General features: G+C 35.9%; 1 protein-coding gene across 4 annotated transcripts in view; it reads left to right on the forward strand.

Annotated features, from left to right (window-relative positions):
• The first annotated feature begins 370 nt into the window (after positions 1 to 370).
• LOC122675349 (U2 snRNP associated SURP domain containing) overlaps positions 371 to 23,630 on the forward strand; it is a 46,207-nt gene continuing 22,947 nt past the window's right edge. For 2 of the 4 annotated variants that reach the window (XM_043873940.1, XM_043873942.1), the window contains exons 1-13: positions 371 to 558; positions 9,504 to 9,548; positions 10,864 to 10,995; positions 13,020 to 13,118; positions 15,135 to 15,249; positions 15,832 to 15,965; positions 18,072 to 18,139; positions 18,651 to 18,745; positions 18,829 to 18,864; positions 18,952 to 19,034; positions 20,045 to 20,210; positions 20,377 to 20,588; positions 21,533 to 21,576. In XM_043873940.1, coding sequence (XP_043729875.1) covers positions 514 to 558; positions 9,504 to 9,548; positions 10,864 to 10,995; positions 13,020 to 13,118; positions 15,135 to 15,249; positions 15,832 to 15,965; positions 18,072 to 18,139; positions 18,651 to 18,745; positions 18,829 to 18,864; positions 18,952 to 19,034; positions 20,045 to 20,210; positions 20,377 to 20,588; positions 21,533 to 21,576 — 1,274 coding nt within the window. In that variant the 5' untranslated portion in view covers positions 371 to 513. Of the gene's footprint in view, positions 559 to 9,503; positions 9,549 to 10,863; positions 10,996 to 13,019; positions 13,119 to 15,134; positions 15,250 to 15,831; positions 15,966 to 18,071; positions 18,140 to 18,650; positions 18,746 to 18,828; positions 18,865 to 18,951; positions 19,035 to 20,044; positions 20,211 to 20,376; positions 20,589 to 21,532; positions 21,577 to 23,630 lie in introns of those variants that run through there. The other 2 variants (XM_043873941.1, XM_043873943.1) reach the window with 2 other exon arrangements.

Raw genomic sequence — 23,630 nt, forward strand, 5'->3', positions numbered from 1 at the left:
ACTGTAAGTTTGCCTTCCCCAAGCAGGGCGTGAGCGCCAGAGGTAGCACGGATACCATTTTAATCCCAGGAGAGCCGGCCAAACCCAGCCCCGCCCCCTCAACCTCCCCGTCGGCTCCAGATTTATTTTCTGAGTTGAAGTAAAAGCTCCTCCCCAGCTGACCATTCATTTCTTCTTTAAGAAGTCTTTCCTTCCCCGCCCAGCACCTATCTAGGTTTGGGGCTGGAAAAGCAGTGAAGTAACAACCGGCCCGGAAAGGTAGTACAAAGATTCACTAAATTCTCCGGCCCTACAACAAAACCCGCCACGGATACGCCCCCAAATATTCAATGGGCGGGCCCAGGAAATACTCAACACCGGAAGTCACGTGGAGCCGCTCTCCTTGATTTCCTCAAGTCGGCGGTCGACTATTCAGCCTTGCAGGCGCCTCTGGCGGGCTCCGCTGTGATCCAGCCTTTCGGTGCTCGACTCGCCCGTGCTGCTGCCGCCGCCGAAGGAGGGGCAAGGCTCAAGATGGCGGACAAAACGCCAGGCGGCTCTCAAAAGGCCAGTTCAAAGGTAATTTCTTAAAGGACTTCTTAAGTCAGTGGCTCTATCACTGTCGTCTGGGGACTATAGACGCTTCTGGCCAGCGGGAGGAGATTGGGGTCGGGGTCCGTGTTCTGGTCGCGACGGTAGGCCGGGACGCAGACGGACCGTGGTGCGCAGGTTGAGAGGCCTGGTGTCTCCCCTTAGTCCCAGCCTGGATTCGGCTCGAGACTGGGGGGGCCAGGACCGGTGGCGTGAGTATTTTGGCCCGAGCTTAGCACTGGAATGAAATCAGGGATTTAGATTAAAGTCTTAAATCCGGAAAACGCGCCGGGGTATTTCAGCTTGTTGCTCTCCAGGCCGCCCAGCGGAGCCTAGGAGAGGCGGGAATCGCTTCCCCGAGCTTAAGTGTCTGCCTCCCTTTCCTCGGCTCTTTGGTTTTGGATCTCACACGCTTCCGGCCTCCCCCGGTTTCCCTCACGTCCTCCGGGGAATAAATAATCTTTAGGGCCGTCAGTTGTGAGGGGAGGACCAATAGTGAAGGGACGCGGGGTGGGAAGTGGAGTTCCCCTTTGCGGTGATGCATCGCCAAGGTTAACGCTACGCTCTACACGTGGTTTTACCTCACGTAAGAGGAAGTATATTTGGAGGGCTCATTTCCCAGGACTCCGGATCTTCCGCATCTTCTGGAAAGAGAACTTCCATAGACTCGGAAGCCACCTAAGATTAGTAAATTGCTTTAGAGTTTACAGGGAACCGTGTGCATGTATTGTGGAAACTACTGAGCTGTGAAAGTAGTTTAGCGTTAGTTAGGTTGTGATTAGCATCAGATTCTAAGTTGCCATCTTGGACGGGTCCTTTAATCTACTTTTTGCTTTGAATTTCTCATCTCCAACACGGTATTGAAAGTAATAGGTCCTGCCCGAAGTAGTTGTTACGCTTTTTGATGCTGATCCGAGAAGTTGTATAATACTTAAAGGTTCTAAGGACTGTTAAATCTTACGTGTGTGTATGATTGCAAGTAGGTTTTTAAGAAGTTACGTTTACAGTAGACGGAGCATGTCTGATGTTCAGTTTGTTCTAGGAAACGCAACCTGTTACATACTTGCTTCCTCAGTTTCTGTTAAATTGTAATCTTTATGCCGTTTGGTGAATGGTGTTTCTAATTAGTTCGTTATCGGTAATGGATTTTCCAGAGATCCTTCAGTTGTGTAGAAACTATGGTAGAGGGCTAGTTTTGGCTACTTTACATGCGGCGTATTTCTGGCTGTTTGTTGCCTCCCGAATACCTTTTCCCTTGGTGAGGAGGGAAATAGTTGAGTACATGATTTCCCACTTCCTCAGCCGACTCTGACAAAACCAGCCCAGGCCTGCTTACTCTTAAGGAACTGTTAGAAAAGCTAAGTGCGTGCTGAGACGCTTCAGACTCTCTGCGATCCTATGGACCGTAGCCCGCCAGGCTCCTCTGTCTGTGGGCTTCTCCAGGAAATAATACTGGAGTGGGTTGCCGTTTTCTCCTCCAGGGGATCTTACCGACACAGGGATCGAATCCGCCTCCCTTGTGTCTCCTTCATTGCAGGTGGGTTCTTTACCACTAGCGCCACCTGGGCAGGAAAGCTAGTGCATCCATAAAATTCATGGCATAAGCTTCGTTATTTTTGTTTTTCAAAGTAATATTTTAAGTATCTTCTATTTGAGGTTTTGGATACATTGAAAACATTTTAATGTGTATGTTCAGGCTTCCTTCTCTAATAATACTTCTCATGGTTGTGTGTGGCTATTCTCTATAAGTAAATTGTTAGATCTTCCAGTAATCTTTTCAGTTTATATTGCTTTTTAAAGTTTCTCTCTTTTTTTAATGTGGACCATGTTAAAAGTCTTTATTGAATTGTTTACAATATTGTTTTTGTTTTGTATTTTGTTTTTTTGGCCATGAGGCATGTGGGATCTTAACTCCCTGACCAGGGATGGAACCCTCACTCCCTGCATTATTGGAAGGTGAAGTCTTAACCACTGGAATGCCAGGGAAGTCCCCTGTATTGCTTTAGATTATCATCAGTTGATGCTGTTAAGAGATTTTCTACCGATGTCATTAAAATATCTCAGGACTTGACGTGATTTGCTCCATTAATATGGAGGGTGCATGTTGTAGTAGAGAGATTATGAATTTTGCTAACAAGATAATTGGATTCAAATCCTGACTTGATAATAAATCTTCTGTGCTATCAAGGCAGATTGCTTAACTTTTTCAGCCTTAAATTTCCTTGTTTGTAATATGGATGTAATCTCATTTCTACAGGATGGATGTAAGAATTAAATAAGTGAATATCTATAACGTACATTAAAAAACTTACTTTCCTCTCCCCTTTTGTTCTTAGAGGAAACAAAAAGTACTTTTCAAAATGTCAGGATAAATTCTAAACCTGAGATTTAGAATCTGTCATCAGTTATCATAATGCTGCTTTTTATTTCTAACTCAGGTCTAGAATTTATTGGAGAGAGCATAAGATCATTTTGGTTTAATATTGCAGTATTTGGGATTTCTAGCCTTTGATCTCTGGTTTGATTTCCCTTCCTCTGGAGAGTGCAGATGAGTGACCTATTCTACCGTACAGATGGAGTGGACAGATTTTTCAGTTTCATGTTCATTCTTTGGTCATAAACTCCTGTTGATATGGGCTTGTCAATCATATTTCTAGACTCTGAGAAAAATGCTAATTTAAAAATATACAGGAAGATGTAATGTACAGCATGGCAACTGTAGTTAACACCGTGTGCATGCTATCTCAGTTCTGTCTCTGTGCGACCCCATGGACTGTAGCCCACCAGGCACCTCTGTCTGTGGGATTCTCCAGGCAAGAATACTGCAGGGGGTTGCCATGCCCTCCTCCGGGAGATCTTCCCCACCCAGGGATTGAATGAACCCTGATCTCTTGCATCTCCTGTATTGGCAGGAGGATTCTTTACCACCGAACCACCGAGGAAGCCCATAGTTAACAGTTTTAAGTATTAAGTTAAAAGCTGCTGACAGAGTAGATCTTAAAAGTTCTCATCACAGGAAGGAAAAAAAAACTCTTGTAACTGTGTTTGATAATGGCTATTAACTAGACTTAACTGTGGTGACCTTTTTGCAGTGTATACAAATACTGAGGCTTCCCTGGTAGCTCAGTGGTAAAGAATCCACCTGCCAATGCGGGAGACTTGGGTTCAGTCCCTGCATCGGGAAGATCCCCTGGAGGAGGAAATGGCAACCCACTCCAGTATTATTTCCTGGAGAATCTCATGGACAGAGGAGGTCAAAAAGAGTTGAACATGACTTAATAGCAACTAAACAACAACATACAAATAATGAATCATGTTGTAAACCTGAAATGCAGTGTTGTATGTCAGTTATACCTCAGTAAAATAAATTTTAAAAATGTGTGACAGGAATTTTTGCTATTGACAGTGACAAAATTATTTGACCTGTCTTAATTACAAAATAAAGAGATTAAATTAGATATTCTCTACAGTTTCTTTTGGACTTCCCAGGTGGAGCTGGTGGTAAAGAATCCTCCTGCCAATGCAGGAGACACAAGAGATGCAGGTTTGATCCCTGGGTTGAAAAGATCCCCTGGAGGAGGAAATGGCAGTCCCCTCCAGTATTTTTGCCTGGAGAATCCCATGGACTGAGGAGTCTGGTGGGCTACAGTCCATAAGGTCGCACAGTTGGATGCGATTGAGCAACTGAGCAGCAGCAGCGCAGTTTCTTTTAGCTTTAAAAATTCCATTAAGGGTGTATAGTCAAATGTTTTAACCTTTGTGTGTAGTTGTCCTAATGAAGACATGTCCTTTGTTTTCTGTGGAATTTTACTGTATTTACATTTTAAAGCCTGGCAAAGGTTTTAGGAATTAGCTAAGAATTTCCTGTGCATTTATTCCTGTGTCACCAGACTAAAATAGTGCTTTGGGGGAGTGGGGTCTTGGTGCCATGTTGTAGCTTTGATTTTGGGAGGAGAGACAAAGCGTCTATAATTGTTTGCTTAGAAAAATATTAAGCATATTTCCTTAGAATTTAGTTTATAAAAATCAGTTCATAAAAATTTTGATTTTAAGAGTGGTTTGCTTGGCACAATGGGGATGTGAAGAGAATGTGATATCCTCATTCCCTCTGCATCTGCTGTGCTGGTGATTCTGCAAGTATAGTGGAGTTGTGCGCCCTGTTACTTTACTCTTACAGTGCTTTGTTTTTTTCTCATATTGTCAAAGCTTGGGTTAGAGAGGTAAATGAGCAAGGTATAAAATGCTGCTGGCTTCCTTGGATGCTCAGTTCTAAATTGGTGTGGGAACTATCAGTATGTTGATTGCTGATTAGTGAAAATATTTCACTTGCATGAAATAATACATGATGAAGATCCATTCATAGCTTGTGATCATTAGGTATGTATTATTGCCTGTGTACTTTTTTTGGTGGCAGCTAAAGATATATAACAATTAAATATGACCAAAAACTTCAAACAAAATACAAACCTTGAGAAATTAGCCTCTGTTGTTTGCCAGTTTTAAACTGAGTCTTCATTATGATATGATTGAAACTGTGAGATAAACATCTTATCTTAAAATATAAGGTGATCAGTTTTCTATGTGGAAGGCTGTTTTGAGGTGGAGAGAGGAATTAGGAGCTTTTGTTTTCTTGATTGGTGCTTTTTAGAAATTTTAGTATTTGTAGTGTTGGTTCTTGAATATGACTACTGAGACATGTTTTTAAAATGTCTGTCTTATTGGATTGAACTGATTTTTTTATTCCTGAAGCTTTGTTTTTCCTGGAAAATAAATCAACAAAAACGTTCGTTTGCCATGCAAGTTGAAGACTTCTGCCTCTCTATTCCTTTTTATAAAGAGCATCATTTTTGGAGAAACAAGCAAAAAACTTCCTACAGGATATTAAACTCAAAAATACTAATATTGTAAATAATTTGCCTCTTATACTAAGTAGCTTTAACAGCTTATTGTGTATCAGCCACTTGCTGGATATTTTGCGGAAATAATTTTTTTTTTTTAAAGGAAGATGCATTTGCCAATAGCACTTGAGGCTGTTTGGTACTGTTAGATGTCTCTTCCTTGAGCAGTCAGTGTTTTTTCACTAGATTTTTCCTCATTTTAGATTAAAGGCAGATCATTCATAGTGTACTTAAAACTTTTCGTGTATTTTGGATGTAATTTTAAGGATAGTTTCAGGCTTGTTATTTAACATTATTAAATAGTGCTTGTCTCAGTGAGTTTATGAAGTTTTTTTGAGAGGTGGACTTTGGTTTGTCCACCAAAGTGGTATTCACTTTGGAGAGTGAGAGTGGTATTCAGCTAGGTAGCTGCTCCTTGTTGGTGAGTGGACAGCTTCGTATATATTGATAGTATGGAATGTAATTTTGTTGCGTGGTATTCAGCTAGGTAGCTGCTCCTTGTTGGGCAGCTTCGTATATATTGATAGTATGGAATGTAATTTTGTTGCGTAGGTACTTGTTCCAACCAGTTGAATCAGCAAGTGTATTGGGACTGTGTCACTTGGCAGATCTTGTGTTTAAGTCTGAGGAATAAAACATTAAATAAGATGACAGTTCAGTTTTGGGGAGCATGGTGTCTAGTGGAAGAGAGTCAATGTATAATAGTTCAAGGCAGAGCCATCCAAAGCATCTAAAAGTTTAGAGAAAGAAATGACAGCTGAATGGAGGGTGGGGTTGAGGGAGGCTTCAGGAATGGAGGCATTTAATTGAGTGTTTAGAACAATGAGCAGAGTTTTGAAGGGTAGACACAGGTATCAAAAGAGATGGGTGAAGTAAAGAAAATAAAAATCACTTGGAAATGGATTGCTAAATGGTCTCATTTAGCCAATTTATTAGGCTCTTGCATAGGAAATAAAAGTTTCTGAGATGGAAAGGTTAGTTTGAGCTAAATTGTGGAGGCTTTGAAACCTATGGAATAAGAGAGTCATGGAAAATTCAAGACAAGAAAGACCTTTAGGAAAACTATACTGGAGACAGTTTAAGAAGAATTTGGGAGTGAGGAGAATATAGATTTTTGCAGTGCTGTTGATAAATGTTAAAATTGCTCCAAAAATCTCACCTCAGATACTCTCTGGGAAGCTTTTCTAACGTCTCCACTCCCACTGAGATTCGCTTGTCCTCTATGCTCTTGTAGTGTAGCCACACTGTTTTACTCATCTGTTTTATTAGCTCCTAAGGGCAAGAGCTATGTCTTATTTTACTTTATATTTCTAATGCATGACACAGTACCAGTAAGTGGTTGCCAGTAAATGGGTTGAATAAAGGGAAGATCTGAACCATAGTAGTATCTTTAGAAAAAAGGGTCCTGGAGAAGAGTTTTAGTAGAGGTGGGATAAACAGAATGTGACTCAGTTTATTATGGGGGATCAGGAAGGAGTCGAGGATGACCCTAGTATAATGCTGCTGGCTAATGCTCGCTTTTATGGGCCCAGTGCTGTTCTTAATGCTTCACCTGTCTTTGTCCTTCACAACACCACAGTCAGCTTTATAGATGAAAGAACTGAGGTTTCAAAGCTGCTGGTAAGTGCTAAAAACAGGAAGTCTGATTCCAGAATCTGCTCTTAACATGTTATTACTTCCAGATTATGACTGAGAATTAGCATTCAGTGACAGAAATAAGGTCAAGAGGAGAAGCTGGTTTGGGAGGAATTTTATACATACTGGATTTGAGGAACTTGGAGACATTCAGGTGAAGATGTCCAGGAAGTTGTTTAAGAACATATTGGAACCCAGGAGAAGCACCAAGGTTGAAAATAAGAAATCGGGGTTCATTTCGGTACAATAGAAGTGTCGATATACTTCCTTTGGGAGTGATTGTTCAGCTTGCAGAGATGTGAGTTGATGCTTCAGAGGGTATGAGCAGGAAGGAGACAAATGGGATAGGAGAACAGATCAGGCAGAGTGGAAATACCGGAGCAGTGTTTCTGTAGGTAGCTTGGTAATTTGAAAAACTCAGGTGTGGGAGTTTTTCAATTGAAGTAAAGGTAGGAGCAGTCAGAAAAAAGTTTTATTTTAGTTGGTTTCATCTCTCTCCTCAGCAGCCTTCAGAATGATTTTTTTTTTTTAATTTTTTTTGCTGTCCTTCCCCACATTTGTATTACATGTCTGCTTTCTCTATCTTAAGATAAATTTTTCTTGTGTCTGCTTCTTTATTGCCTCAAACCTCCCTTATTTTCCCCTTTTCTTTCTTGCTTTTGGGTCTTTTTCACTTGGATGAGGAATTGTGCTGTGCACTGCGGAAGTTCATTAAACATCACTAATTTGGTGTTCTTCAGCAAAGACATAAAACCCAGACCCAAGACGAATAATATAGTACCATTCCAGGTTAAGTAGAGGCAGAGACATGGCTTCAAAAGTAGTGTTACATTTACTGTTTACCTGCACCATTAGCTCAAGAAGTTAGTTATTCCTTTCACTACTCTGCATCTCTTTAACTCTCCTCAAGCCTAAAAAAGTTTTATTCTGAGTGCTCTGTAACTGCAGCTGCTTATCAGTGGAAAATGTTTGGGTTGCAGTCAATATTGTCCAGTGCCATCTTGGGTTAACCAGCTGATGCGTTGTCCTACGCTGTGCTATTATGTTTAAGTCCTAGAAATGATGGTTTGGATGTGGCGGCACAAGAACAAAGGTCAGCACTTTCGTAGCTGCTCTTTCATGTGTATTCTTCTGGACAAACTTCAGAATTATTTTTGGCAATCCCCTTGTCCCCTTGCAGAGACTTCACTTTAGGATTTTGAGCTATGGAATGAAATTGCATTAAATACAAAAATAAATTTAAGTATAGTTGACTTTGTCTTAATAGTGAGTTATTTCTTTAGTTGGTTTCCAGGTGTTTTATGTTTTTTCTTGCTATTATGACTAGGGTGTTATTTTTTGCTACCTAGCGGGTTAACAAAGAGCAACTGGATGTTTTTTCCTGTTCAATTCAGTCTCTTGACTGAATTTTTTTCTTTTTTAAGAGGAGTTATTTATTCTTGGATTTTTAAGTGTCTGCAAATAGGCACATTTCAAACTGTGATTCAAAGTATGTTTCGCAGGGTTAAATTTAAATATAAAAAAAATTCCTCCCATATATCTTGCCTTTTAGGATAGGTTAGCAGGGAGAAGGAAGTGAAATAGGAGAGACACAATAAAAGTTGGGGACCAAAAAAAAGGTGGGTAGAAAGAATGGAGATGGGAAGTGGCTCAGTGCTTGGTTGTCTTGGGCTGGTTGTGCCTCAGTCCAGTACAGTGGAGGAGGAAATTGATTCAGTATGAAAATCTGATCAGCTGTTCGGAGCCTTATGTTACTACAAGATATGTGTGTAAAAAAGTACTGTGTGGACCCATAGGAATCTTGTTTGCTCTTTTCTGCATCATACAAATCTTCAGTTCTCTTAAAAATCAATGTGTTGTGCCTTGTTTTTGAAATCGAGTACTCAAGTGAGATAATTGTGATCTCAAGTTTCTTGATTTCACTTTGAATACTTAAATATATGTAAAGTGAGTAAAATCTTACTACGCAATACCTTGAAAAATAAAAATGACTCAGTGACAGTTAAATTCTGGGCCTCCAAGTAAAAATTTCAGAAAGATATCTCACATTATTTAGTTTTATAGTTTGGCTTTTTCATCCTTAGATGCATAGTGAAAAATCAAATTTGTTATACACTATGTGTAGTCTGAAATTGTAGATCAACTTAAAAGATGAAATTTTAACAGTTGGCCTTATTAAAAAGCACTGTTATTTGAAGACTGAACTTGACTGGCCCATTTATTTTGGATCACAATTTTTTTTTCTGTGAGTCATATTGCCTTTGTTTGATTTTATGAGCTGAGAAAAAATTGCTCTTAATTTGGAAAGATTAATAAGTCTGTATAACATGAAAAATACTTTGTTAGCATGATACTTTTTCTGATTATTTAAATGTTGATTTTTATTTTTAATACTTACAGACCAGATCATCAGATGTTCATTCATCTGGATCTTCAGATGTCCATGTGAGTATAAGAGCCAGTCTTTGTCTTTTTTCCTTAAAATTTAATTTCTTATTGTGTAGATCCCTACTTGATATATCCCTTATGATTTTACTTGATAAATAAATATGATTGCATTGTATGTGCCTATTTTCTTTAACCTTTTTTGCTAGATGTTTTGTGTTCTTTTTTCTGTTCTATTATTCACATAAGTTGGCCCTTTAAACCATATTAGAAACAAAATATGTATATTTCCTTTTTTTATTGTGCTTGTAAAATTTTGTGCATATATACGTGTGTGTGTTTACATATCTCTTAAACAAGTTTTGTGTTTATACACAATTCTTTTCACACTGCACAGTACACCTTTTGGAAATCCCTGCATGTCAACGGCTGTAACTCTAGTCTTTCTAATGACATCTTAACGTTCCATGCGGGAGGTATAATTATTAAGCTGGTTTCTTTGTTGGTGGGCCTAGATGTTTGGTTTAAAGCTTTTTGACATTTTGAATAATATTTGAACATTACCATTTGTTATTATAGCAGTGCTATAGAAGTGTGGTCTTCAGTGCTATAAGAGGGTGGTCACTGAGAATTTTTCAGGGAGTCTGAAATCAGAATTCTTTTGTAATAATACTAAGACATCATTTGCCTTCACTGTGTTGACACTTGCACTAATGATATAAAAGCAGTTGATGGGTAAACTGTTGGCACCTCAGCACAAATCAAGGCAGTGTCACCAAAATGTTCTGGTAGTTGTCATATTCTTCTCCACTGGGCACAGTAAAAATAAGCTAGTTTCACTTAAGAACTCTCTTGATTAGACAGTAAAAATGATTAATATTAAATCTTGTCCTTATGTACGGGTTCTGAGTGATGAAATGAGAGGCACTTCTACCTGCCAAAATGTGGTATTTGTCTTAAGGAAAAGTGCTTGTGGGATTAAGTTGTGAAATAAAACTGGTTCCATTTCTCATTGAGTGCTATTTTTACCTGAAGGTACAACTGATTCACAAGCTGGTTAATCAGACTTGGGTGTTTGGTGGACATTTTCTTTAAAGTGAAAGAAAGGTACCTGTTCCTTCAAAGAAGACAGCAATCTGTTTAGTGATAATAAAATTTGAACTTTCAAGTCCAAATTAGAGTTATTGAAAACTTTCTTTATTTAAGAACTTTTCTGATGAAATCAGTTATAGTATTAAGGGATGAGATTAAGGGGTCAGTAGTGATATATTTTGATAGTATATAATGAAGTTTGTCTGTATTGGAATGTTTGGGTGGTTTCTAGTTTCAGTACGACTTGTTTGATTCTTAAGAACTTATTTTCCTTTTCTTGAAGATGGATGCATCTGGACCCTCAGATAGTGATATGCCAAGTCGGACTCGACCTAAGAGCCCAAGAAAACATAATTATAGGAATGAGAGTGCCCGTGAAAATGTTTCAGATTCTCCTCATCAGAATATCTCAAGGGTAAGTATTGATAAAGGTTAGAAAGGATAATTAATGATTTGGATGTGTCCTTAATTGAATTTGGTAGTTAAAGTGTCTTGGTTTTGTATTTGTTTCATTTTGTACTATTTGAAAATAGCATTCATTATTCTCTTTGGGTTAACAGTAAATAAACTGATCTAAGGGAATGTTTTTTAAGTCATGTGTAAGATAATGTTTCATTTAAAAATTTTATTTAAAAAAGCCAAGGAGTGATTGTATGTAAAAAGGCTATTCGGTTTATTATTTGCCCCTCAGGCCAAACCTTTACTGAACCAAGTGCCAGAGGCCAGTCACTGGAAATACACAAATGTTTAAAACACTTTTCCCTTTTTGGCTATGTCGTGTGGCATCCAGGATCTTAGTTCCCTGATCAGGGATCAAACCTCCGCCCCCTGCAGTAGAAGCACAGTATCCTAACCACTGAACCTCCAGGGAATTCCCAAAACACACTTGTCCTCAGGGAGCTTATGTGTAATCTCACCCTGGGAAGCAAAGAGGAGCAGGTGCTATTCACTCTGCTGGTCAGTGCAGGGCCCAGGGCCACCCAGGCACCCAGAGGAGATATATTGCATGTATCTGCAAAATACTCTTGTACTCTTTTAGTCTTTTTAAAATTTCAAATAATGTTTTCTTGTCATGGTTAAATTTGGAAAATATAATAAAACAGTTATTACCAGCCAGTGTTGACATTGATAACACTTTATTTTTCTTGTTTAGTATTTGTAAGCATAAATATATATTTACTTCATTGAGGTCTATTTTATAGGAACACATTTTAAAAGACTCTCAGGTCTAATTTTTTTTATTTCTAGGAAAAATTCTGTAAGCAGACTTTTTAATGAATCATTATATTTTTTGAGTAAATAGTCCGTGATTTCCTTAACCATTTCTTTCTTAGGTGTCTAAATTTAGCTCCTAAGATATAAATAAAATTGAGGACAAAAATTTTGTTTTGTAAAAATTTGTTTTTCATTGAATTTATGTGTAATTTTACCATTTGTTTAAACCAAAGAAGTTGAAACCAAAGGTGCTGAATGATGGCCAAACATTTTCCTGTCTATTTTGGAAAGAAATTCACTTTGAAATCTGTTCATGAAACCAGTAGTGACTTTTGAGTTAAGAACTGCTTTTATCTTTTCAGAGGGATTTAAGTGTAACTTTAAGGTATTGCAGTATTACCTTTCCATTATGTGTCTCACCAAGAGCAAGCCTGTTTAGTAACCAGGGGACTGATAGTCTTATAAGTAAGTCTCATTTTGGTAGATGAAAGAGGAATATTCAGATTTCAATTGTAGGTTAATATTTAGGCTGTATTTAATAAACATTCCTCTCTTTTAAAATTTTATGAATCAAAAGAAAACTTTATGAATCAAAATTAGCATTCAAATGAATGACAGAATAATTAAGAGTCTACAGTTTATTCACACCATATTTCAGAAGGAAATTGCTTCTAACTTACATAAATGAAGACTTCGTTAAAATTTCTGTTTCTCATTCAAAATTAATTGGTAACTGCATACTTACTGAAACCTAGAACATGGTATGTGGTATTTTCCCAGCAATGAAAATGAAATTATGTTCATAAATATCATTTTTATTGATGAAGAATGGAGTAATTTGCTGAGTTATAAAAGGAAGTGATGTGATTTTTGCACCGGAATTGGGAGTTGTAGATGGTAATAATTCCTGCTTTTCAAACGTGGAAATACATGCTCTTCTTCTGTATTTGAAAGTCTGTTTTCTATCACTGCTTATTTTACCCAGAAACATTTCTACTTTCCCTCCTCAAGTGCTTTTATTCTTCTTGCCAACAAGTAGGTTGAATGTGTTGTAAGCCTTAGTGTCTCTTTGTGTTTTATTTTTATTTAAAAATGACTTTTGTATGTTACTAACTCAATTAACTTGTTAATAACCTCCAGGTTATAGATAACATTGAGTTAGAAGACTTATAGGTAACATTGTGAATGTGTATGTAAAGGTGTATGCTTTTTACCTTTTCACAGCCTCTTCTAGAAAACAAACTTAAAGCATTCAGTATTGGAAAAATGAGTACAGCTAAGCGAACTTTGAGTAAGAAGGAGCAAGAAGAATTAAAGAAGAAGGTAATGCTTAGAATGTATTTTTAGTTATCTTTGTCAATCAAATGTATCTAAGGAGGCTTTAAGTGTATGGACAGTAGAGAAATGTTTTTCAAAGATTCTTGATTTCCAGGGTATTCTCAGCTCCTACCCCAGGTTAAGTCTATAACACAGGATATATTCAGTGAAGTCCAGCTTTATGCCTTTCCCCTCCATCATTTCCTCTCCTGTGTGACAGTTTTGATTATTTTCTGCTCTATTCTTCTTGTGTAAGCAAGTGTGTATAAATGTATGTTGTGGCTGCTTTTTTTTTAGATGAACAGTATTTTGCTTAATACAGTACCCTTTCCTTCACTTTGCTTTTTTCACTTAACATTGTCTCTCAGAGATCACTGCAAGTATATTGAAGCGTTGCTTGTTCTTTTTTGAAGCTATATAGATATGCGATAGTTATTTACTAAGATTCTACATTCGCTGGAATCCCTATTGAGGGAATTAATGTTTTGGTCTTTTGTTGTTTCCAGTAGTGCAGTCAGGGTAGTGTTTTGCATTTGGGTTTACTCCTAGTATACTTTTAGGATATATTCCTGTAAGTGAGATTACTGCATTGAATGGTACATGTATAATTATAGTTATGCTAAATGGTGTTAAATCGCTGTCTATATGGGCAGGTCCATCTTGCATCCCTATAAGCAATGTTTGAGAGGTTGTTTCCCAATAGCTTTGCCAACAGGATTTTTTAAAGGTGTTTTGCCAATCTGGTAGGTGAAAAATGGAATCTCAAAGTAGTTTTAAATTTGCATTTCTCTTATAAGTAAGATTGAACAACTTTTCTTGTGTTTATTTTTGTGCACTGTCTGCTTATATCTAAACCAGTTTTTCTCTTAGAAGGATATCTGTTTTTAGAAATTCCTGTTTAAGTTTATTTTAACACTTGGGTGTGACACAAGGTACAGTGCTTTTTCCTCAGTTTGTGGATTGCCTTTTTATTTTGCTTCTGGTGTTTTTTTTCCATGCAGAAACTATTTTTTGTCATGGGCAGATTTACTACCAGTCTTCTGATTTCTGGTTTTTCAGTTCTGTTTTTTTATTCCAAGCTTATAAGGAATTCCCTCATTTTTTTCTCATACCTACATTTTTAAAAATTAAATCTTATTGCAATTTCTCGTAGATTATGATGTGAAGAATTGGTTCATTTTTATTATTTCTTTTAAATAGCTATCAAGTTGTTGAATACTGAATTTCTACGTGGGCTTCCCTGGTTCCTCAGTGGTAAAGAATCCGCCTGCAATGCCTGAGATGCGGGTTCAGTCCCTGGGTCGGGAAGATCCCCTAGAGAAGGAAATGGCAACCCACTCCAGTATTCTTAGCCTGGAAAATTGCATGGACAGAGGAGGGCTCTGGTGGGCTACAGCCTATGTGGTCACAGGAGTTGGACGTGACTTAGCGACTAAACAACAACAACACAAAATTTTCACATACTGTTGGATTTATTTCTATATTTTCTGTTCTGCTCTACTTGACCTTCAAGTCATACATGTTTTAGGGACATTTAGAATAGTTACATTGTCAGGGTTCCACTGAAGGTTTTTTCTTTAATGCAAACTGTCTGGAGATATTTAATGCAAACTGTTTGAAGCTTTTTCAAACTTCTAATTACTTATGTCTTTGTTGGTTTGTGAAAGAAATGTTTACAGTCACAATTAAATTGTTGTGCCTTAGAATTGTCATAAACATTAATAGAATAGTGTTTGTAGTCAGTTGTCATACAGTTGCACCCTTGAGTTGTCTCTAAACAAATTTATTTGGTGTATCCTTTATTTTTGTCCCACAGATTATTAGTAGAGGAGCAAAGTCCTTCTTAATTTCAACGTTAATTAATATCTACTAAGGATTAGGTATTATTGCCTAGTAGGAGTGCTTACTAACTGCTTTCCCCATTGGAGGGAGAGATTCTGTTTACATTATTCCTTGATGAGTTTCACCCTACGTACAATAATTTTTCTATCAAGTGATGTTAATATTTTCATGTGTATTTAGGAGGATGAAAAGGCAGCTGCTGAGATTTATGAGGAATTTCTTGCTGCTTTTGAAGGAAGTGATGGTAATAAAGTGAAAACGTTTGTGCGCGGAGGTGTTGTTAATGCAGCAAAAGGTTAGTGTGAATGTTACAGTCCTTGAGCAAACCGAAGTAGTCTTGGTTGAATGTCTGTAGGTAATGATGAAAAAAGTTTGGTTGCTTTTCAGTTTCATTTTCCTTTCTATCAGCACCCTCTAGTGGTGCTGCTTATTAGTAAAATAAATGGCCAAATGAGGATTAACGAGGAACGAGCCAGGGAAGTTTCTTAAATGTATAGTACCTTTCAAGTTTCAAGAGGGCAGAAAACATATGAAACATGTAAACATATGAAAAAATGTATTTTATAGTTCTGCTTTATAGTCCTAGGAGTGAAATTTCTGGTCATATGGTAACTGTTTGTTTAACCTTTTGAGAAACTACCATACTCTTTTCCAGAGTAGCTGTACCATTTTATAGATTTTATAGTTTTACTATAAAATAATTAAACTAGTATTTTTGAGAATAAGGTAATAGTATTTGAATGATCATATTTAGTCACAGGTCATCTGTCTTAGTACTAAACAGCATTTACTAATTTTTATTTTCAATAAAAATAGTGGGGGAAGAAAATCCATGTAATGTGAAATTAGTTTTGAAACTTAGTATTTTAAATTTCAGAAGAACATGAAACAGATGAAAAAAGAGGTAAAATCTATAAGCCGTCTTCAAGATTTGCAGATCAAAAAAATCCTCCAAATCAGTCATCCAACGAAAGACCACCATCTCTTCTTGTGATAGAAACCAAAAAACCTGTAAGTCGTACTTAAGTAAGTGACCATTTAGGTTCAGGGATGACGCTGCCAATAGTGTTTTCTGTGCTTCCACTGTAAGCAGGACTTTGGTTTCTTGTTTTTAATGCTTTTGGGAATAGATACTGAGTTTTGATGCTTAATCTTCCTAGACGAGCGATAACAAATTGGGACACACAGATGACACTCTATATGTTCATTGAGCAGTTAACCTTTGCTGTTACTCATAGTATATTGTAAGTTAAAACTTAACTATATTTTAGGTATAAATGTGAAATAATGGGATTGTCTTTTTAAGCAGTCCTGAACTTGGGTATTTAAATACATCAGCATGTGTGATATCAATTATTTGGAAGACTATGTACTCCAACAATGTGTCTATTGCTTGGAACATGTTTGGTAATGTTCCAAGTAATCTGATAATTACCATCAGAACTAGTGACATTTTCCTTTATATATTCTTGGTGTTAGAAAATCTTTTATTTTTTGAGAGTGAAATTTTTCCTGGAGGATGGTAGGTAGATGTGGTCTTATCATTTGGAGCCAGATTTGATGAGAAAATGTGGTTATACTGAATAGTAAAACTGGTTTTTCCTATCTGACTCTGAAAACAATTAAAAAAGTTTTATTTAATTCACATACCATAAAATTGACCCTTTAGAAGTATAAAGTGTTTTTTAAAGTATGTTGACAGTTGTACAACAATCACTAATCTCTAATTTCAAAACATTTTTATTGTCCCTGAAGGAAACTTTATACTTCTAGTTATCCCCAGCCTTAGTTTGGCAACCACCATCAGTACATTATTCCTCCTTTTGGTTGAATAGTATTCCGTTTTATGGATAATGCTGTGTATTGTTTATCCATCTCGATGGACATTTGGGTTGTTTCCACTTTTTGGCTATTATGAGTATACTTCTGAAAAGATTCATGTATAGTCTTCTGTGGACATATATGTTTTTTCTCTTAATATATATTCCTAGTGAAATTGTATCACCACTTGCTAAAATTTATTTTAGTCGATGCGAAGTTGTACCTAATTACAATTTGATTTGCACTTGCTTAGTGATGTTGAGTATCTTTTTATTTCTTATCCATTTGTAGTCTTCTTTAGCGAAGTGTCTTTTCAGATTCTTGGCACATTTTTAATTGAGTTGTCTTTTTATTTTTGAGTTCTAAGATTTTTACAGCTTTTGGAATCAGGTCTCTTACCAACTATGTTGCTTTCTTCCTTTGGGTTTTCTTTTGTCCTTTTTTGATCGTGTCTTTTGAAGAACAAAAGCTTATAATTTTGGTGATGTTCAATATATCAGTTGTTTTCTTTTGTTTTTCTTGGTATCATATCTAAGAAGCTGTTGCCTAATTCAGGCTCATGATGATTCACTATGTTTTCCTAAGAGTTTTATAGTTTTGGTTCTTACATTGAGATCCATGAATCATTTGAGTTAATTTTTGTATATGGAATGAGGTAGAGGTCCAATTTCATTCTTTTTTATGTTTGTATATTCAGTTTACCTACCTCCCTTTGTTAAAAAGACTATTCTTCCTCACTGAATTAAGGATCCTAAAATAAGGATCCCAAAATAAAATAATAAGGATTTTAAATACGGATCTTTTAAAATAAGGATCCCCAAAACATTTTTGGAAGCAGTTTTAAGAGAGAAATTCCAGCAGGGTTGCTGTTTGTTTCAATAGTTCATTTCCTCCAAGGTGATTGTTTTGAAGAGTGCATATTTCTGGTAGTTGTTCATGGCAGTTATTTACATGACAATTCAGTTACTTTATGTTTATTAATTTTCCCGCCAGTGCTCCTCCAGCAGTATTCTGGCCTAACGATTGCAGACTTTTATTTAAGGAGAGGATAAAGTTGGTGTCTCCTTTACTTTAAGACTGCTGCTTGTTGTTTTAATAATTTAATTGTTAAATTCTTAGTTTTAGAGAACAGGAAGGACAGACAGTTCAGTGGTAACAGAAGCATTCTTTCTTTTTAAATAATTAGATCATAATTGGCACAAAAATAAAAGTATATTTAAAGTGATCTGATTGTCAAACCATTAGTTTTGTTTAACCTTGTTTTGTTTGAAGTATAACTTATCATATCCTTCATAGCCACTGAAGAAAGGGGAGAAAGAAAAGAAAAAAAGCAATTTGGAACTCTTCAAAGAAGAATTGAAACAGTAAGTTTTATAGTGTTGAGAATGGCTTTCATAGGTATTTTGAGCTGATTCTTACAGATGCAGGTGTGAAGAATGTAGTCTACCAGTTTGTTTTTACTAACTGGCTTACATAAAGCTGTTTTAGATATTTTGTGGGGTGTACTTGACAGTAGATTAGCATTTTGTGCAGCATCTAGGTTGCTTGCATTGTATGGATTCAATTAAGTTGAATTTAACTAATGTCCAGAGTCCTGTTTGCAGTGGAAACAGTATAGTCAATGGGATAGGGGTGAGGAGTGGTCTATCTTAGCCAAGAAGAACAAATTTGAGTGTTTTTCATGTTGAATTTCCTTTTCAGCTTAAAAGTGGGCTTTATATTCTTTTGCTTATATGATATGTCAGAAATTTGCTCATGATTTGTAGCTGAGGGACACTTTTAGTTATTTGAAGATGACATCTGGATAAGTTCTGTTTTCAAATGTGAACAACCAAATTTTGGCTCATTATTAGTGATGATATATATTCTCAACAGAATTCAAGAAGAGCGTGATGAGAGACATAAAACAAAAGGCAGGTTAAGTCGATTTGAACCTCCACAGTCAGATTCTGATGGTCAGCGTCGTTCTAGTAAGTGACATTTATTTTAATGTTTATATTTGTGATGAACTATTCTAAAAACTAAGAATTGTTTTCTTTTTCTTCTTTTAAAGTGGACGCGCCTTCAAGAAGAAATCGATCATCTGGTGGTAATACAGTTTTTTGCTTTTCTAGTTCGTAGAAATTGTCCAAACTTTGTATTTTGCAGGTTATAATTGTTTTCCTCTTTGTCATAGTTCTTGATGATTATGCACCTGGCTCACATGATGTAGGTGATCCAAGCACCACTAATCTATACCTTGGAAACATTAATCCACAGGTAATGCTAGAAAAGTAAGGTGGATATTGGCTCATACATTGTATGCTTTTGTTGGGAAACTGCTTTGTCAATCAATATTAAAAAAAAAATGAATTCAAGAATGTGAAAGAAGCAGATTTGGTAGAAGTAGGTAGGAACTAAACTTACCTTGTGAAATTGAGCCTTACTGATGATGCGGGTCAAATTTTCTTGCTGTAACTATTGAGGACTTGTCTCCTTTTTATAGCTGGACTGCACTCTGATTGTGAGATGTTTCCCTAGGCACTGATTTTATTTATCAAATCAGGATGTGACCAGTGGTGGACAGTGTTCTTTTTAGACTGTCTCCTTCTGATATAGCCTGCCTCCTTATGGATTTCCTTTTTTCATTTTTTGTCTCCATAATAGCAAAATAATACTTCTGCTGCCTTTTATATTTTAATTCTTGCCCCTGCTATATTAACTGAATGTAGTGGTTGTTATGCGTAATATCTTAAAAAAATAATACATGTTTTGGACCTCATTGCATATTTACCATTTTCCGTTTTGTCTTTTCTTGATTACACTGGTAGCTGGGTGCTGGAAAAGAAAAAAGTAATCAGGTCTTTTATTTTTTTCATTGCCAAGAAATATCTCCTCCTTGATTTTAAGTATGATTATCATTGCTGCCTAAAAAATGTTGGTAAATGCTGAACAAATCATTGTTGTAAAACAAATCATTGCTGTAGCTTACTTTAGATGCAGACTCTCAAAAGGAGGAATAATGAAGGTAAAGGTGTGTTTTTTATTTCTCCAGCCTCCCAGTGTCTTTACTTGGCCACTTCTGTAAAACAGAATGTTTCTGGAATGAAAAGGTTTATGAATGCCAATGAAGGCAGAATTTTCCCCTTGTAGAGGTCCTAGTACTTGGATGGAAAATTGTAGCATTGATAGGTCTCTTCTTATCTTGCAAAATTACTTTGCTTTTCATTGTATAGAATTCTTTTTTCTTTCTTCTTTGCATACTAAAAATATGTTACACCTTTTAATAGATGAATGAAGAAATGTTGTGCCAAGAATTTGGAAGATTTGGACCATTAGCCAGTGTGAAAATTATGTGGCCTAGAACTGATGAAGAAAGGGCAAGAGAGAGAAATTGTGGCTTTGTGGCCTTTATGAACAGAAGAGATGCTGAAAGAGCTTTAAAAAATTTAAATGGTAAGGAAGTCCATCATAGAATTCATACATTGTTTTGGATTTGAAAAGTTTCAAAACTCTAGGGGGAAAGTGAACCAGAAGTGGAAAGGTTAAACGTGGAAATTAATTCATATCACTAGAGATTCTTTGAGAGTTACCAATGTGACTTTTCTTTTCTTTCTTTTAGGAAAGATGATTATGTCTTTTGAAATGAAGTTAGGTTGGGGTAAAGCTGTGCCTATTCCTCCACATCCAATATACATTCCGCCTTCCATGATGGAACATACACTTCCCCCACCTCCATCAGGACTGCCTTTTAATGCGCAGCCTAGAGAGCGGTTAAAAAACCCCAATGCTCCCATGTTACCACCACCTAAAAACAAGGAGGATTTTGAGAAGGTAATTTAAAAAATGTACATAGGGCCGCATCTAATTTGTAAATACTAAATCTGTGGTAGTATTTCTTTTCAACAATTTTATAGAAAATGTGTGTGTAATTCTGTTTGGCAACTGTTAAAGAAAAAGAAATAACTTAGATGTGTTCCCTGCCTTTAGCCCATGGAAACCCTGTACTGGGATAATAGATCATATTTTTATTTGTGGCCACCATTCCTTTTTTGACCTCTTATTAAATTTTTTTATTTTGTTTTGTTTCCTTTGTCCTCTGTTGTATCCAGGTTTGATTAAGTGTAGTATCTAAATTTATTTTGAGAAAGTGATACTTTGTATTGGTTAAGTGCCTTTTCAATTAGAAAGACTCTAGGAGTTAAATAGTTAAATTGTTTGGATGGCAACTAGCTAATAACTTCTCAAGATCTGAGGTATTAGAATATTTGAGAGCGTATGTGGTTTTTAAAAAGTTTACTCTTAAAAGCAAAGGGTGAGTATTTTCTTTTTATTAAACATAAAACCAACTTAATTTCAAATTATAAGAATTTGTTGGTTCTATTATGAATTAATTACACTTAAAAATGACAGGGCTGGTTTTAAAGGCTTGGGAACAAAGTAGCAAACTGTATGGCTAGAGGCAAGCAGTTAATTATTTCACAAATTAAAATCTTTATCTGATAATTCTCAGTGTAGTACCTATTTCAGTGCATTGATGTGCATTCTGGCAGGAATGTTCTGATTCTTTGCATTTGGTGAACGTTTATTGTTCACTGAACACATCCATTTGCATTTATGTAATTGCTTAGTGTATAATTACTTCAGATGCAGTGATTGCCTGCAAAACTTGTGATTAGTTGTGTAGTATTTTCAATGCATATGTATATTTTTGCTTGTTACTTGTTAACAATACTCACATATTCTATGTTTATTATCTGATGTGACTTCATATACAGACTCTGTCGCAAGCCATAGTCAAAGTGGTTATCCCAACAGAAAGGTACATGTTTTTCTTTATTATTACTGATCTAAATATAGACAATATCCCCTTCTGAATTTAAAAAAAAATAGTGTTGAGGAAAAGGTAGTATCTTGACTGAGCAATGGTTCCTTCCCAGTACTTTTTGGGGGGATATGTGAAGTTTAATCAACTTTAGTACACTTTGCAATTTTATGTCATTATCTTTTTTGTTTTTCTTGTTACCAATGTAGGAAATGTTATAGCTTTAGCAGTTAGAATGTGTTTAATAGATTTAATCTGGAGTTGCTAGTCTAATAATACTAGACTACTGTGATGGGAAAGTAGGTGTTTTAAATATATCTTAAATTTTAGGTGATGTTACATTTTGACTTGATCTGTTATTTTTTCTTGGTTCTGAATTGTCTGTGTTTAGTGTACAACCTTAGTTTGAGTTTTCTTTACTGAAAGTGTAGCTTTATTTTTTTCCTAAATGATTTTAAGAAGGAATTTCTGTTGTTTTTATGAACACTGGGCATAACTAGAATTTTTTTTTAATAAAAGTTTTTGGAATTCTTTTATTTTCCTTTCTTCCTTTTTTTCTTTTTCAACATAATGTTAAAGCGGAAGAATTCATGCTATAGGTATGCTCTTGCTCAGTCAAGCTAAGCCTTTTCCCAAACACAGAAACACAACACTGGTTGAATAATAAATGAACACAAAAGAATACCAAATTCTCTTTGACATTGGCCTTGGTGAGCAACACCAGCTGAACTGTCTGCGGCAGCGGGGGACCAGGAAAACATCATGGGATGGATTGGGAAAGTATACAGTTTTTGACCAGACATTGGTACGATCAACTCCAGTAAATGTGGTTTTATTATAACTGAGAGACAATTTTTGTTTTTTTGTTGTTGTTGCCCAGAATAAGATAATTACCATTTTAAAATAAAATAATGCACTTATATCATCTTTTTGTACTACACTGTTTCATTCTGATAGAAAAGTCACCCTTTTAAAAATAAGCACATAATCCTTAAGGATAAGTGATTACAATTCTTTAAGAATCTTGAATTTAAGTTAGCAACAACTAATTGTCAGATTTTGATTTTAAATAATCATGAAGCATTTTAGAACTTCTTTTAAACTTTATATTTTCTAAGAATAGATTTATCAGTTACAAGCCTGTTTAAAACTATAGTGGGTTTTTTCCCCCACTGGTAAAGAACTCATAGGGAAGTGTATTTGCAGCACTCAAAAAGTGTATATCCAGTATTAGTTTTACATGTGGCTCAGCTTATTTCTAAATGAGATTTTGAGTATACCTTTTGCTGTAAAGTCTTGACTCACCATTACAATGAATCCTTTGTTTTAAACTTGCTAAACCATTTTTCATCTATCTTTAATATGCAAGTTGCTTTTGACTTAATTCATAGAAGTTTCTGGATGTGTAGTATTTGCCCACCTAGTCATTAGTTTTATATATTATGATACACAAAATTTCCCTTCAGTTTAATTTGACGCATACCAGTGGGAGCTTTGGGACTGAATCAGTACTTTACGTTGCATTACCTCCATTCCTTTAAAACACTCATTAGCCGTATGGATGCTGAGAATACATTCTCATTTGGATATCAAGAACTGCATATTTGCAGAGCAGTTAGTAGCATTTGTGAAAGAAATAAATTTTAGATTTAAAATTAAGGGTTTTGGGGGTTTTAACAATATGAGGTTGAATTAATAGTTTTAATATATTGTTCCCCCGGTGTTAAACACTTACTAAACCTCCATGTGATTTTTTTCATTATATGGAGATTTTAATGTCCACTTAAGTAGGTTTGTCTGAGAAAATAATTATAATTACTATGAGATAAATTATTTTATTGTTCATGTACTCTGAAGCAGGGCTTTACAGAGCAAATGTCTTAAAAAATGTCTTATTCTATAACTATATATTTAATTTATATTCTGGCAGTTATATGAACCTTTAATTTGAGTTGGGAATGCTAAAGGTGTAATTTAGTGTGTGCCTTGTACCAAGAGCCAATATCCTTTTGCTTTTCCCAATTGTTATTTGCCAGCTTTATATGGTGGCA

The sequence above is a fragment of the Cervus elaphus genome, chromosome 19 (assembly GCF_910594005.1).
Source record: "Cervus elaphus chromosome 19, mCerEla1.1, whole genome shotgun sequence".
Taxonomy (NCBI): Eukaryota; Metazoa; Chordata; class Mammalia; order Artiodactyla; family Cervidae; genus Cervus; species Cervus elaphus.